General features: G+C 42.3%; 1 protein-coding gene across 1 annotated transcript in view; it reads left to right on the top strand.

Moving 5' to 3' along the window:
* ptprn2 (protein tyrosine phosphatase receptor type N2) overlaps positions 1 to 13,876 on the top strand; it is a gene marked incomplete at its 3' end in the record, with an annotated part of 141,392 nt that overhangs the window by 82,032 nt on the left and 45,484 nt on the right. The window contains exon 11 of the mRNA XM_083901992.1: positions 9,143 to 9,207. Within this exon, the coding sequence (XP_083758118.1) occupies positions 9,143 to 9,207 (65 nt within the window). The remainder of the gene's footprint in view (positions 1 to 9,142; positions 9,208 to 13,876) is intronic.

Here is a 13,876-nt window from a genome sequence, read left to right as displayed (position 1 = left end):
TTATCACATCTCCTCTCCTGCCTGTCCACAGAACTTGCTGAAATAGCTGATAAAGGTTTGTGTTTGTCCATAATCAAATGCCTGATAGCTGATCGTGAACATGTTGCCCATCAGGAGTCCGTTCTCATCCATGAGCACAAATAGTGATATTGAAAACCTCCCCAAACTTGTGTCTAAAACATATAAGTATAATAAGTATTTCCTTTTTTCCACAAATAAGAGAAGCATCTACATCGTTGTGTTCCCTTCTGTGTTGTTTTCCGTTCTTATAACGAGCATAAACGTCAATAAAATGCTTCTTTTTGCAGTTCTTTAACTGCATAATTGAAACACGCTGTTGTTTTTCTAATATTTATAAGACTTTACACTCAACACGAGTTAAAATGGGTTTTGTGGCTGTGAGATGGGCCGTAATGTAAGCTGTGAAAGACTGAAAATACACTCACTATAAGTATGTTTGTGTATAATTGCTTCACAATAGAGATCATTTTGGCTGTGATCGCCTTAGAGTTTAACATGGACTTAAGGCAGGGGCCGTGCTTTAAAGGAGGCCACCATAGGAGTGTTTGTTTCAAATGCTCAAACAAAGAAGAAGAATGACTCTGCACACATAAACGGACAAAGAAGGAGGAAACAATGGAGCAAGCAGAAGAAGAATGAAGAGAGGTTTCCATCCTTTCTGGTATGCGGGGGCCACCATAGTTACCTGAAGCACTTAAAGAAAGCCAGGGGTTGAGGAAGAGGAGGAGTCCTCTGTCTGCAGTTTCACCGTTAGATGTCACAACGCTGGACCTTAAGACTTTAAGTTTTCCTGAAGATTGTACTTAATGGTTTTTCTGACAGCAAAGCCTCGTGCTATTATAAAAGGTCACACAAAGACTCTGGACCCCGGAAGACATCAGATGTGCTTTGTTCAGCGTATTATCAGCTCTTAACCACAGACCTATCCGTTTCTTCGGAGCGATGATCAGTTGTAATTTACTTCATGCACGTCACACATCTGCAGGTTGTCATCTCTGAAAGGCGCCGTAAGTGATGCAAACGTGTCCTGGTGAGAATGCAGAGTGACATTGCTGGGGGGGGGGGGATTGTTGGTTTCTCCCACATCTGGAGGTGCCTGCTGTCCAAGTCATTTGCCAATGCTGCTCCTGTTCCCCTGATCTCCTGCAGTCCGTAAAGAATTGGTGTCAGCACCTATCAAACGCAAAATGCCTATTCTACACAGAGTGTCAGAGCAGCCACAATCTATTAATCAACCAGTCGGCAAAGAAACAGATCTGTGTGTGTGTGTCTGTCTGCATCTGTACATGTGCAGCACAGGCATAGCACTGAACCACTAATAAGACAGCATGCAATTACAAATGTGTCACGTGTGTCCTGTACAACTACGCGTCTGAATGTCCCCAACACTTTCTGTAGATCTTATTAAAGGGTTCTCTTGATCAACATGGTTCTTACTGGAACCATTAGTGTTGCCAAGAACCCTTGAAAAACCCTTTCTTCGGGAAAGGGTTTTTCAGAAGCAAATAGTTCCAGGTAGAACCTCAGCAGTGTAGTTTGAGGACCACATTGCTGAGCTGCTAGTAAGTAATTAGCTGTAGGCTAATGGGTCTTGCTTAAATTAAGTTGCAGACACTACTTCTATTCTCAATCTAACTCAAGGAAGCCCACTTGCTTGCAGCTAACTAGTGAAGATGACGATGACCTGGAGGACTGAGAACCTTCACAGACGTTCCTGAAATACAGGAATGAATTAAGCCGTCTTTAAGCCGACATCACGGTACAGTTCAGTTTGGAATGGTAAAGCCCTCGGTCAGGCTTGCGTTTTGACTGAGAACAGTACTTGGTACACTACCATTCAAAAGTTTTGGGGTCACTTATTAATGTCCTTATTTTTTAAGGAAAATCACTTTTTTTCAGTGAATATAACATTAAATGAATCAGAAATAACCTCTATACATTGTTAATGTGGTAAACGACTATTCTAGCGTCTGATTTTTAATGGAATATGTACATAGGTGTATAGAGGCCCTTTTCCAGTGTTCTAATGGTACATTGTGTTTGCTAATCGTGTTAGAAGACTATTGGATGATTAGAGAACCCTTGAAAACCCTTGTGCAATGATGTTAGCACAGCTGAAAACAGTTCTTTGAGGAAAGCAAAGTTTGAAGGGCAAAATTATTATTTTGAATAATATAATATTTCTGAGGTAATATTTCTAATCTTGTCGATGTCTTGACTATATTTTCTATTCATTTTGCAACTCTTTTGATGAATACAAGTGTGAGTTTTAATGGAAAACTAACAAAAAAATTGTATTGGTGACCCCAAACTTTTCAATGGTAGTGTAAGTGGGGCTGTATGCCGTGCCCCATGGCCATGTGCCATCAACGAGACGTCAGGCTTTGTATGAGAATAGACTTTTCTGTCGCCCAATCAGCTGCTGACTGTCTTGGCTCTAGCTCCACCCATACTGTACCGTACCATTAACTCTGGTATACCCCAAATGAAGGGTACTCGGTTATTTTGGCGCCGTTCCTAATGGAAACGCATAAAAATACATACAGTACGGTTCCACACGACGTTAGAGACCGCCTCCTCAGCTGCCATCATCTGATCAGCAGCATTTTTACACAGTTTTACACAAATCAGTGCTCATACATTGATTTATTTGCAGCTGGCATCACAGTATTACCTCTGATCGCCGTATGAATTCTACGTATGTCATTATAGCAAGTAGGGTCCAAGCTGCACACACACACACACACACACACACACACACACTGACAGCAGATACATGTGAACAGTCAGACCTGTTGAAAACACCACTTTGTTCTTGCCATCAGTCATTGCAACTGTGTGTGTGTATTTGACCAAACTCACGTGTTGATGCACCTGCTGATTGCAGAGCGACAGGCTGTTGTTTCCCCCCCGTTTATTCTTCTATTCTAATGTCATTTAGAAGAACACGCTCGCTCGTGTATTCGGCGAGCAAAGGCTCGCGGTTTGTTGATTTATGCCGAATAACAGCAGTTGGTTTGTTGGGGAGGACTGTTGGCTTATCCACAGGAAACAATCGATCAGGGTGAATAAACAGTGAGACAGCCAGGAGCCCCCCCCCCCCCCTGCTGTGCACAGTATGGTCCGACCATGTGACAGACACGCTGGTGTATGATTGGCACTGCTGATTGGACATTACAGCGTAATGCTGTCATTTGCAATCATCAAGTTGGGTTTGTTAGGAGCGAGGCTGCTGCTTGGCTTCTGCTCAGTTTGAATTATTCTGGCTTAATTCAACCCCCCATATTAGCTTATGGGGATTAATCTGAACTATAGTGTTTTATTATTGAATTATGTCTAATTATATTAGATTTCCAGATATCAGTATTGCAGAGTCGGCGGGGAAGACGGCCACATTTCCAGCGAGAGAGATGTCGTATTAATCCAGCGCAGACTTGATTAGTCAGTTGACAGGAAATTAATGAAGCATGATTTATTTTTTTTCCCTAAATGACTAATCTTGTAAAGGCAAAAATGCCAAATACTGATTAACTGTTACATTTCTAGCCTTTTTGTATCATCGCAAATCAAATTAGGGCTTTGGGTAAAAGTTGTTTTCCTTGTTGATTAATCTTACATTGAGGTTAATTATTTTGTCAAACGCTGCGAGAAATGTCAGGGAAAATACACTTTTCATTTTTAACTAACGCGGGTTAGTCTTTATATTTACATTTGAGGGGGCACGGATGTTATTTTTCTTTATTCTTTCAGCTGAAAGTTAATCGATGAGTGGAAACAATTGAGTGAATTAAGAACAGTATATGGTTTTACAATATTAGTACCATTTTTAGTTGCTCCTTCTTGTCTTTTGCCATTTTTTGATTCTTTTTTTGTGTTGCTGGTCTTTTGATTTGGGTTGTTGAACTCAAGAAGCAGAATAACAATTGATAGAAGCAGAATAACAATTGATATGCATGAACAGGAGACAGAGGAGAAAGGTTTTCCCCAGAGATTGTCTGACGGGGGAGGGGAGGGGAGGGGAGGAGAGGGGGGGTTATGAGTGTGTGTGTGTGTGGTGAAATTTATATTAAGTTGTTTACATGATGTTTATCCCGACCATAAAAAAAAAAAAAAATGGTGCTTATGTGAAAGTAATTTTATACAAGTGGGCTGTAGAACCTCGCCTGTGACGAAACCTCTCCGAAACTCTGCTTGAATTGGAAAAACAACAAGATGAAAAAAAAAAAAGATCCTTATAAAAGCAACTATAATATCCACCAGCTGATTTACATTTTGATAAGTATCAGCAGGCAGGTGTGTGTGTGTGTGTGTGTGTGTGGGGGGGGGGGTTCTAACAGAGGCCATATACATGTTATATATATATCACATATAGCTGCTCGGAATATTATTGTTTTTGATCCCCCCCCCGTCTTGGATTTTGTCTAAAAATGTCATTTGCCGACATTTGTGCATCTTATCTGGCAGCAGAGATCAGGTGCGTCTCCCTTTCTCTTTTCCCCCTCCTCCCCTCCCTGTTCTCTGATAGGTAGAGACAGCCATCATATGTGCGAGGGGAAAGTGATGGGCGGAATGGCAGCTTTAATATCGGAGCGATTGCCAGCTGATAAGGCTAACGGGCTGTGGAGAGGCGTGTGCACCAGCCCTCCTCCGCAATAAACACTTTCATTTTGTTTGTTTGGAGTGACGGATGGAGAGATGGAAGTGGTGAATGGACGACTTGAGGAGCGGCGGGGGTTGGGTGTTGGGTGTTGGGTGGGTGAGGGGGGGGGAGATAGATGGAATGGATGTGGATGTTATTCAATATTAACAGATCAATCAGAGTGTGGTGAAATATGTATTTTGTCAACTATATACCCCCGTTAGGCCAAAGAGGAAACATTACAATCATGTGACTGCAGTGGCGGCTGCTGCTGTTGAAAATACAAAATACTTACAGCCTACAGTGGGTGATTTGTCACCCGACACAGAATTTATATTGCGTCTAACAATAACAGCCCTGTCCTATATCAGAAAAAAAAAAAAAAAAGAATATATATATTCATGACTTTAAGCTCTGATGACTTTATGATAATCATTTCTGAACTACTATTAGAATCTATGATGAGGCGTGTGCAATCGCAGCATATGGCGGAGGAAAAGCCACATTTTAATCAAATTATAGCTTGCCACGAGATAATTTGTGTCGAGTGCGCGTACGCTCAGAGCGATTTAAAGGTCGCATAAAATCAGTCCATTTTCTGTCTTTTTCGCTCGTTAGTTTTCGTGACTAAGACGGCGGCAGGATTTTCCAATCGTTCTGCGTCGGGCTGACAATTGAAAATGGCCTCGTTCCTCCGCTTTGTGGAGTCCTTGGTGACTTTTGAAGCTGTTCGCTGCTAAGCGGTGACAAGGTGATGTCGATTTTAAGCAAATGTCTTTGTGGACTTTTTAAAAAAATGAAGGTTGTTCTCTGCAAAAAATAATTTACAGGTGATATTTTATCCTTAAGATTTCAGTCCATTATTATAGGCAAACAATTCATTCATTGTCTACCTCTTTTTCCTCCGCATGAGGGTCACGAGGGAGCTGGAGCCAATCCCAGCAGACGTAGGGTGAAAGTCCGGGTCACAGCCTGGACAGATCACCAGTCCATCACAGGACAAACAAACATATTCACATATATACTGTATGAGAAAACAGTGAATTACTGAGTTCTGTAAACTCCAGAAATGCCCTCAGTCAAACCAGGATCTCAACCAGCGACCTTCTTTCTTGTGAGGCAACAATTCCATCCCACAGAATCGGATAATCTGTCAATTATTTTGGAGTTTGGCGGCTTCTTCTACTTGTATTTCCTGCAATAATGGTGGTAAAATGTGGGAAAAGATCATCAAAGAGTTTCATATTGCGCAATGTTTTTTTCGATTAGTGATGTTTAGTGATTTCCTGTGACGGCTTCACAATAAAAGCTCTCCAAACATTTACTGTATGCCAGGGGTCTAAATAGTATTATTAAGTATACGTGTGATATCGTGATGCAATATATCGAACAGTTGTTTTTTTTCCCACTTTTTGTTCTCTCGTCCGGCCCCCTCTTGACCACAATAGATGCACGTTGGCCCCCAGGTCATTTGAGTTTGAGACCCCTGCTGTATGCTAATTCAGTCGTATATGGCCTAAATTCCAGAATTTTTGGACAGTGAACAGCTGATTGAATCAAAGTAACGTATTCGTGTCACAACTGACTTTGGTGAAATCGATGAAAATACATAATATAAATATAGAAATGTATGCATTTTCCTGCAACTGAGATTGTTTCAAGCTGTAAACCACTCCGAGAGGAAACAAATGCAGTTTAATAGGATTGTGTTGTGAGACGTGAATTTAGAATTTGATTCATTTTGCCTCGAGTCATCCAAGATCACCAGGAAAATCCTCATTTTCATAATCATCTATCAAACTTGCGCGTGTTGACTTTCAACAGAAGGCAAATTAAGCACTTTTTTTTGGGGGGGGGGGGGGCTTTTCTGTGGTCATTTTGTCTTTTGAACACCAGATGATTTTTGGCTCCATGTGCCTCAGACACCGCAAAGATCAAATGAGCAGCAGGGATCAAGTCTGGATATTAGACAATGCCTATTAAAATGGCTGGAAGAGCCTCTCTGAAATGAGAGCTGACATCTCTTTTCCACAGTCTGTCAGGAGTATTTGGTGGCTAATTTGAAGCTTACAAAATCCTGTGTGTCTGTGAGAGAAAAGAGGAAGAGAGTGAGCTCCAGTGGGAGGTTAATATAAGGGGTGACCAGACAGAGACGCTGCGGGCTGTTATCTGTACATTCAGTGACAGAACAAGAAGCATTGGCTGGACCCTCACTGCAAACCCAGATTCCACCTAATGAGCTCGGGAAGTACATTGTATTTACATTTAAAGTGGCTGTAGTGGGACTGTCCTCTCCCTCACGTTTGATTGGAGAGTCATCGGCTTTGATTTACGAGTAAATACTGACCTTCGGGCTACTTTGGTTTCACTTTAAGGCGGTTAATGTCAGCTTGTCAGTCAAACCTGAAGCCGGGAGCCGATGTGATGTGCGCGCGCGCGTTGATTTTCGAGGCTAATCTCTCGCAGTTTGACTCGCGATGTGCCGCGACCTCAGAGGGGTCCTCATTAGGACCAAAACGTCGCGTGACCTTTTAGCGGCTTTGCCTCCCTCCCACCACCTACGCCCTCACCCAGCTGGGCCCAATTACCTCACTCATTACCCCTTCTCCAAAATAGCAGCAGCACCAAGCAGGTACCGCAGTTATCTGTGGAGCAACAATATGTCGCTGACTAAATACCGGGGGCGACAATATGATATGAGTCAAAAACTTCTTTCACTAATGGCATATGATTTTCTTTTCCTCTCAGTCGCCGGACGTCCATTTGACCTTTTCAGCTCCCACGCCGCCTGCTTCATCCTGCTTTTAGCCGCTCTTCACAGACCAGTGGCTGACACCCAGAGTATAAGACGTTCCTCTTGCTGCCATGGCGATGAGAGGACGGGGTGATCAGCAGTTTTGCGGGATCTTTAATAATCAGAAAGAGGGAAAAAGGCGACAGAGGAAGAGCGAGGGAAGATGGATGATTATCCTAAAAGTAGCGTGCTTAATTAGATGGAATGCCGCGTACACTGTGGACTGAGTGGAATCGCGGGGATAGATTAAAATACTAATTAAACAGGCCCTTTTCCAAATTTGGAGTGTGAGGTGCGGGTTCAGCTCTTCAGGGTCATTTGCATAGCCTTCATCTGGGAAATGGGATTTAAAGGACCTGCTCTCTTTAACTCGCACTCTTTCTCCCCCCCTCCATTACCAATCACATTCACATACTAACAAACTCAATTAAAAGTATGCTCGTTCTTCTCTCTCTCTGTCCATAATTTGGCATAATCTGTCAAAGCCCTTCTGATTTTGTTTTTTAGTGTAAATGTTGCCATCAAAGTGAGGAAGGGGGCTTCAAGCCCAAGAGGGGGGAGAGAAGTCGGCTAAATGTGTGATCTTGAATGATGGGTGTTTAACACTGCCTCACTTTGCGTTTGATTTGCATAAGAATATATTTCAGCCGGAACAAAGCTTTGGAAATAGCATGCCACATTTGATTAGATCAATAGATGCGAGGATCAAACTCGGGTGGTGTATTAATTACTGCGAGAACAAAGGGAGGAGCTCCGGTTATTGTCTCCAGTGAATGTACAACCACTTCATCTGCTTTCTTGCATCTTCTCTGGGCTCTGGGCTCATAATACGTGTCGTATATTATGAGAATAACATTAACATTTCACTTATTTTCCATGCAGGAGCTTATTTATGAAGGAGAAAGGCATATCAATCACTTTGGTCAAGACGGAAATTTGGACAGATGGAGATGAATATTTGATTCAGATAAAGTCATGGTTGCTGGAGGATGAAGCCTTCTGACTCTTCTGTACACTGTACTTCCTCATAATCGATGAATCCGTTGATATTACCTTGATTATTTGGTCCATAACATGTCAGAAAACCATGTATTTTGTCTTGTTATTCTCATTCGGAGCAAGTAACCCAGCAAATATCCACATCTGACAAGCTGAAACATCATAACGGTTGTTTTAATTATTTAAAAAAAGATGTATCCTCAAGCACACTGTGTCCTCGTCGTGTACAAAACACCTGTGAGCTCTCGCAAACGAGGGAAAACCAGTGACGGTGAGCATTAAATCAAATGTCCTTTAAGCACATGTTTCTGGCATAAATCCAACATGTAAGCTTTGTCATTACGAGCGTGTTAACATATTGAATTTAAAGCCCTGCTGTGCCTAAGTACAGACTCGCACATTCAATATCGTGGCTATACAGACTCTTAGTATATCGACAGACTGCTGTTAGCTGGTAAACTGTTGCGCTCGTGATTAAGACGTTCTCATTGTGCGAGTAGGATCGGACGTTCTCTTATGACCCGTTTGACATCTGACTCACGCTGTTCCAGATCCATTGCATCATTCTCACTTTCACTTCGGCCGCTTGTTCTGCCTCAAGGAAGTGAAGAAAAAAAAGAAAATCTGCTACTTTGTCATCTCCGGCTCATCCTCATCACCTCCTCTGCTTTTTTGTCTCCCCTGTGCAGTTGAACAGAAGCAGCAGCTGGAGAAGGAGACTGGCCTGAAGATTGTGGAGGCTGGAGTCAGTGATGTAAGTTGTGTCTGTTATTCAGCTCCGTGTACGAGTGGGTGTTCTCGTGTCACCTGTGTTTAGGCTCTTGGAATAACTCGGTGATTTCAACAGGCCTTGGCATCTGCATCACACCTGCAGTGTGTGCGTTGTGCAGCCAAACACTAATTTGTCCGAGCGATGAGTTACACACACACACACACACACTTGCGTCCCTTTTTTAGTTTGCTCTGATTACCCGCCCGTATAGGTCTTCGTCGCCATGGCAAAACGAAACACAACAAAGACAAAAGCCCCCGGTGCGTTTGGTTAAAACTAAAGCGAGTGTTGATCGTCGCCACGTAGCAACAATCACCGGATTACCTTGAGTGCTGTCGCTCTGTGGGGGAGCGGCGACGCTCGTGTGACATGTTCACTGGGGGAAAAAAAATTAAGAGGAGAACGTGGAGGACACTCATGATGATCCAGATGAAAGGAGAGAGCAAATGTGTATTCATTCAACACTGATAAATATTCATATGTATCAGAGGTAAGGATCTAATCAAGCACCCATTGAGGCGTCATCGCCCTCTATGCTTGCCTAGTAAATGAGTTTCTCTATGGAAATGAGACCGACAGCCCTAGACCCCTGAGCTGCCCTGATCATGATGCATGCTGGGACCTAAATGGATGTAGTCTGTGCATTGCAGGACAGTTGCCATTGGCAACAAACGTCATACTCTGTCAAGACAAGATCATTTCCCGGTGTTCATCTCTTATGCGATCTCCTTTTCTTGTGCCACAGACTCTCTCTGCCCGTCTGCCTCCCTCTTATATCTTCTTTTCGTCGCACATTTTCCCTCATCTTTTTCTACACTGTGTCTTTATCATGTTCTTTTTTTTTTTTTTTTTATTATTATCTCTGGTTCAGGTTTTTTTTTTTTTTCCTGTCACTATGACTTTTGTCCCCGGTCTTTGTCTGTCTCTCCTCGCCTCCTTGTCGTTCTTTTATTCTCATTCAGGCTGATTCCTGCGCTTAGCCGCCACTGGTATAGGGCTGTGTTTGTCATATTGGGCCTATTTGTAGATAATTAGCTGCAATAATAGCCTCTCTGCAGGAGCCAGGGTGAGGGAGGGATGATGGAAAGAGGGAGGGAGGAAAGGAAGAATCTGTCTTCCACCTCATGGGGAGAAAATCTGCACCAGACTGCGTTTGTAGAAATTCATGTTAACCGAGTGCTGCGTTGTACTGTATTGCAAATTAAGAGTTGGCAAAATGCGAACCCTGAAAACTCACTCAGGGGGTGTTTTATTATCCGTGGCTCTGGTGTGGACGTGTTGATCTCGCCAGTTTGTTTCCAAGAGAGTTTTGAGCGTAAGTTGTGGGGAGAAAAAAATAGTCGCTTTTTGACAGGAGAGGCTGTGAAGTGGGCTCTTCAGATACATTAGTTTAAAAGGTGTTAAACCAAAAAGCCTGCTTTCAGTAAATTTTCAGTCAATTGACCGCAGTTATGAGTGAATGCACGCTAGAAAATAGAAATATCCTGGTTAAAATGGCTTAGTGGATCCATAAAAGGGTGTAGAGTGAGGAATTAATAAACCCTCAACATTGTGCTTTCTATAGACAGCGTTTTTTTCTTTTCTTTTTTTGCTTGTCGAAAAACCATCACTGTGTGGTCGCTATCATTAAGCCCTTATCGCTGAGAACTGTTCCCCTCCCTCCGTTATATTTAAGAGCTGACAAATGACAAAACAGCTTAGCAAGATGTTCAGATAGGAACGCATGTCAATAGCAGTAGATGCGGAAAAAGGATAAGAAAATGTCAGAGTGTGGGGGGGGAAGGAGACATCGATCAATAGGCCGCGCAATATCCACTCCATACAGATCACAGGCATGTCGACTTCCTAAAGGGAAAAAACATAGCACTTTGTTTTTCTTTAAATAATATGTCTCAAGCAGTGAATATTATTATGATTACAGTGGAGTTTAAAGGATGTTCACAGTTGACATGGCCTTTAGCGCTAACAGGTTACTCGTTCTGCTACTGAAGCTGGATACATACAGCACATCTATTATATTATTAAACACTTTCATGCTTCGTAAATGTGGAGACCAAAAAACAACCCTCGGCGAATCGCACCGCACGTTGGCACCTCGACGAGCGTTGCACCTAAAAGGCACAGCGCTCTGCAACTGTGCATCTCCTGCTGCAGCCCCCGCCTCCTCCTATTCTCCTCTGTGCAGGAGGAGGAGGGGGCGAGTGTGGGGGGGGTCAGTGAGTCACCCCCACATACTCACCACCCCCGAGCTGGAGACATCAACCAGACACCAGGAAAAAGGGTTGCTTACGCTGGCAGCCATGCACGCAGCATGGTTGGTACCAGTAGGGAGTGTGGAGAGAATAGGCAAGGGAATTAAAAAAAAAAAAAGAAAAAAGCGGAGGCTCAGAAAGAGATGTTTTGTGAACGTAATTGCTGTGATCACTCCCTAAAAGAAAAGAAAAACAACATGTCTTATGTTTCCCTCGTAATCCTTCACAATACGATTGAAATACAACAAATCCAAGGCAGGGAAATTGTGACTAAACGTGGCTATTTTCAAGCCGAACATCTTTACTGCGAAATTTACAAAACAACATTTACTGCGTGCACAAATTGATGTCAAGATGGCTGCTAACAAAGATTCAGGCGAGTGCATGCATGCCAGCGCTTTCCTCTGGATTAAAAATGACATTATAGCACATTATAGATCTGACAGCTACAATGGCAAAACTCCCAACGAGAGAGGGAGAGAGAAGCCAAGAAAATGTTGTCACGTACATATATATATATATATATATATTTGTCACAGCCTCCACATTAACATCTTCATTCGCCTTCTTCCTTTCATTTTGAAAAATGCCTGCTTTGTTTGAAATCTCTTTAAGAATTACTTAACATACAAGGCAAGTAAGCAACTGTACAGTATACACTACCGTTCAAAAGTTTGGGGGTCACATGTACCATATTTTTGTGTTTTCCATTAAAAGTCAGACTTTTATTCATCAAAACAGTTGCAAAATGAATAGAAAATATAGTCAAGACATTGACAAGATAAGAAATAATGATTTTTATTCAAAAATAAAGAAGCAGCAAAACTGAATTCAGCTGTGCTAACATCATTGCACAAGGGTTTTCTAATCATCCAATAGCCTTTTAACACGATTAGCAAACACAATGTACCATTAGAACCATTAGAATGCACATCCATTAAAAACCAGACGTTTGCAGCTATAGAATAGTCGTTTACCACATTAATAACAATGTATAGAGTGTGTTTCTGATTCATTTAATGTCTTAGTCAAGGAAAAAAGTGACCCCAAACTTTTGAACAGTAGTGTATATCCCCCCCCCATCATTTTCCATTGTCTTCAAGCCAATAATTCCATATAAAGTGCAAGAAGGATTGGGCTCCATAGGGTCTGAGACGGTCCCCGTGTGATTAAGTTGGTAGTTAAAATTGAGATTCGGTGACATTTTGACAGCAGTCTCATGTCGGCGATAACTCTGGCATATTGTGTATGTGAAGAGGCACTCGTTAAGCAGAGAATCCCCTCAGCTGCATCATGTCAACGGATTGTGTATTGCTTTTATGATAATATTATGTGTGTGGCTGCCCCGTGCCGCGCGTGTCCATAATGCCGTGTTTTTTTTACACGCCCATGAACCTAAGGCTCTGGTTTTCCCATTCAGTAGCGACATGGAGGAAGCAGAGAGCTGAAATCAACATTAGTTCCTAATCCTGTCGTCGGTCAGTTATCGCTGTCAAAGGCGAAGTGCGGAGGCGCAGATGCAAGAACTCATCTCAGAGGAAAGGTCACGTGGAATGATGACCTCTCACAATGGATTTGAAAGGCTTTCTTTCTAATATCCTGTACCATAATTATAGCAGGGGGCACAATGTTCTGATAAGCTTCTCTGAAAACACACCATAGTACGTCACCTTTTCTATATTATTTTTGCAGTTGAATATGACCTTTAATCCATATGATTATAGTATGATGAAAGCATATCACAGTATTGCTCTATTTAATATCCATTTGCCCAGTTGTGTCTTTAAGGAAAAAAGTGGTAAAGCAAGAAATCCCATACAAAATATTGCCGTTTATTTATTTTTGCATGTTTGTTTGAAACGCGGTGCGAGCAACGTGAAATAATTGCTGTTTGTTTTCTGTCGATCAGTTGCGTCGCTGCTCTTTTGTTCTCGCCCGTCATTTTAATACTGAGCTCAAGTACAGTGGAAACCTAATCTTGTGAAATTGACTCAGTGGGGTCCAGTCACAGGGAATGCGGGGTGGACCCAGCTCTGCCTTGGATATTTAATTCCATATAGTATCAGTGCCTTTTTTTTTGCTTTTTCCTTTAATCAAACAAAGGCTGAATTTGGTCGCGTATACGACCTATAACAACAAACACCATGCGCAAGCAGCAGCAAATGCAAATTGCTTTGAGCAAAATGGGACAAATCATTTCCGAGGGGACTTCAAAGCAAAGCTACGCTGACCATTTTCTCCCAAAGACTAGAGACGGACATTCAAGTTAAGATAAATTTAAAAACCTTGTATAAGAGCTGCACAAATTGATCATGCACTGGCATGTGGACACAGGAAGATGGGGGGAAAATGCATTTGATGTTAATTTTAGTCTTTTTCACATTTAAATGTAGCTCCTC

This window comes from Microchirus variegatus (genome assembly GCF_963457635.1).
Source record: "Microchirus variegatus genome assembly, chromosome: 15".
Taxonomy (NCBI): Eukaryota; Metazoa; Chordata; class Actinopteri; order Pleuronectiformes; family Soleidae; genus Microchirus; species Microchirus variegatus.
The sequence above is the reverse complement of the archived record's forward strand: the minus strand, read 5'-3'. Positions and strand labels throughout refer to the sequence as shown.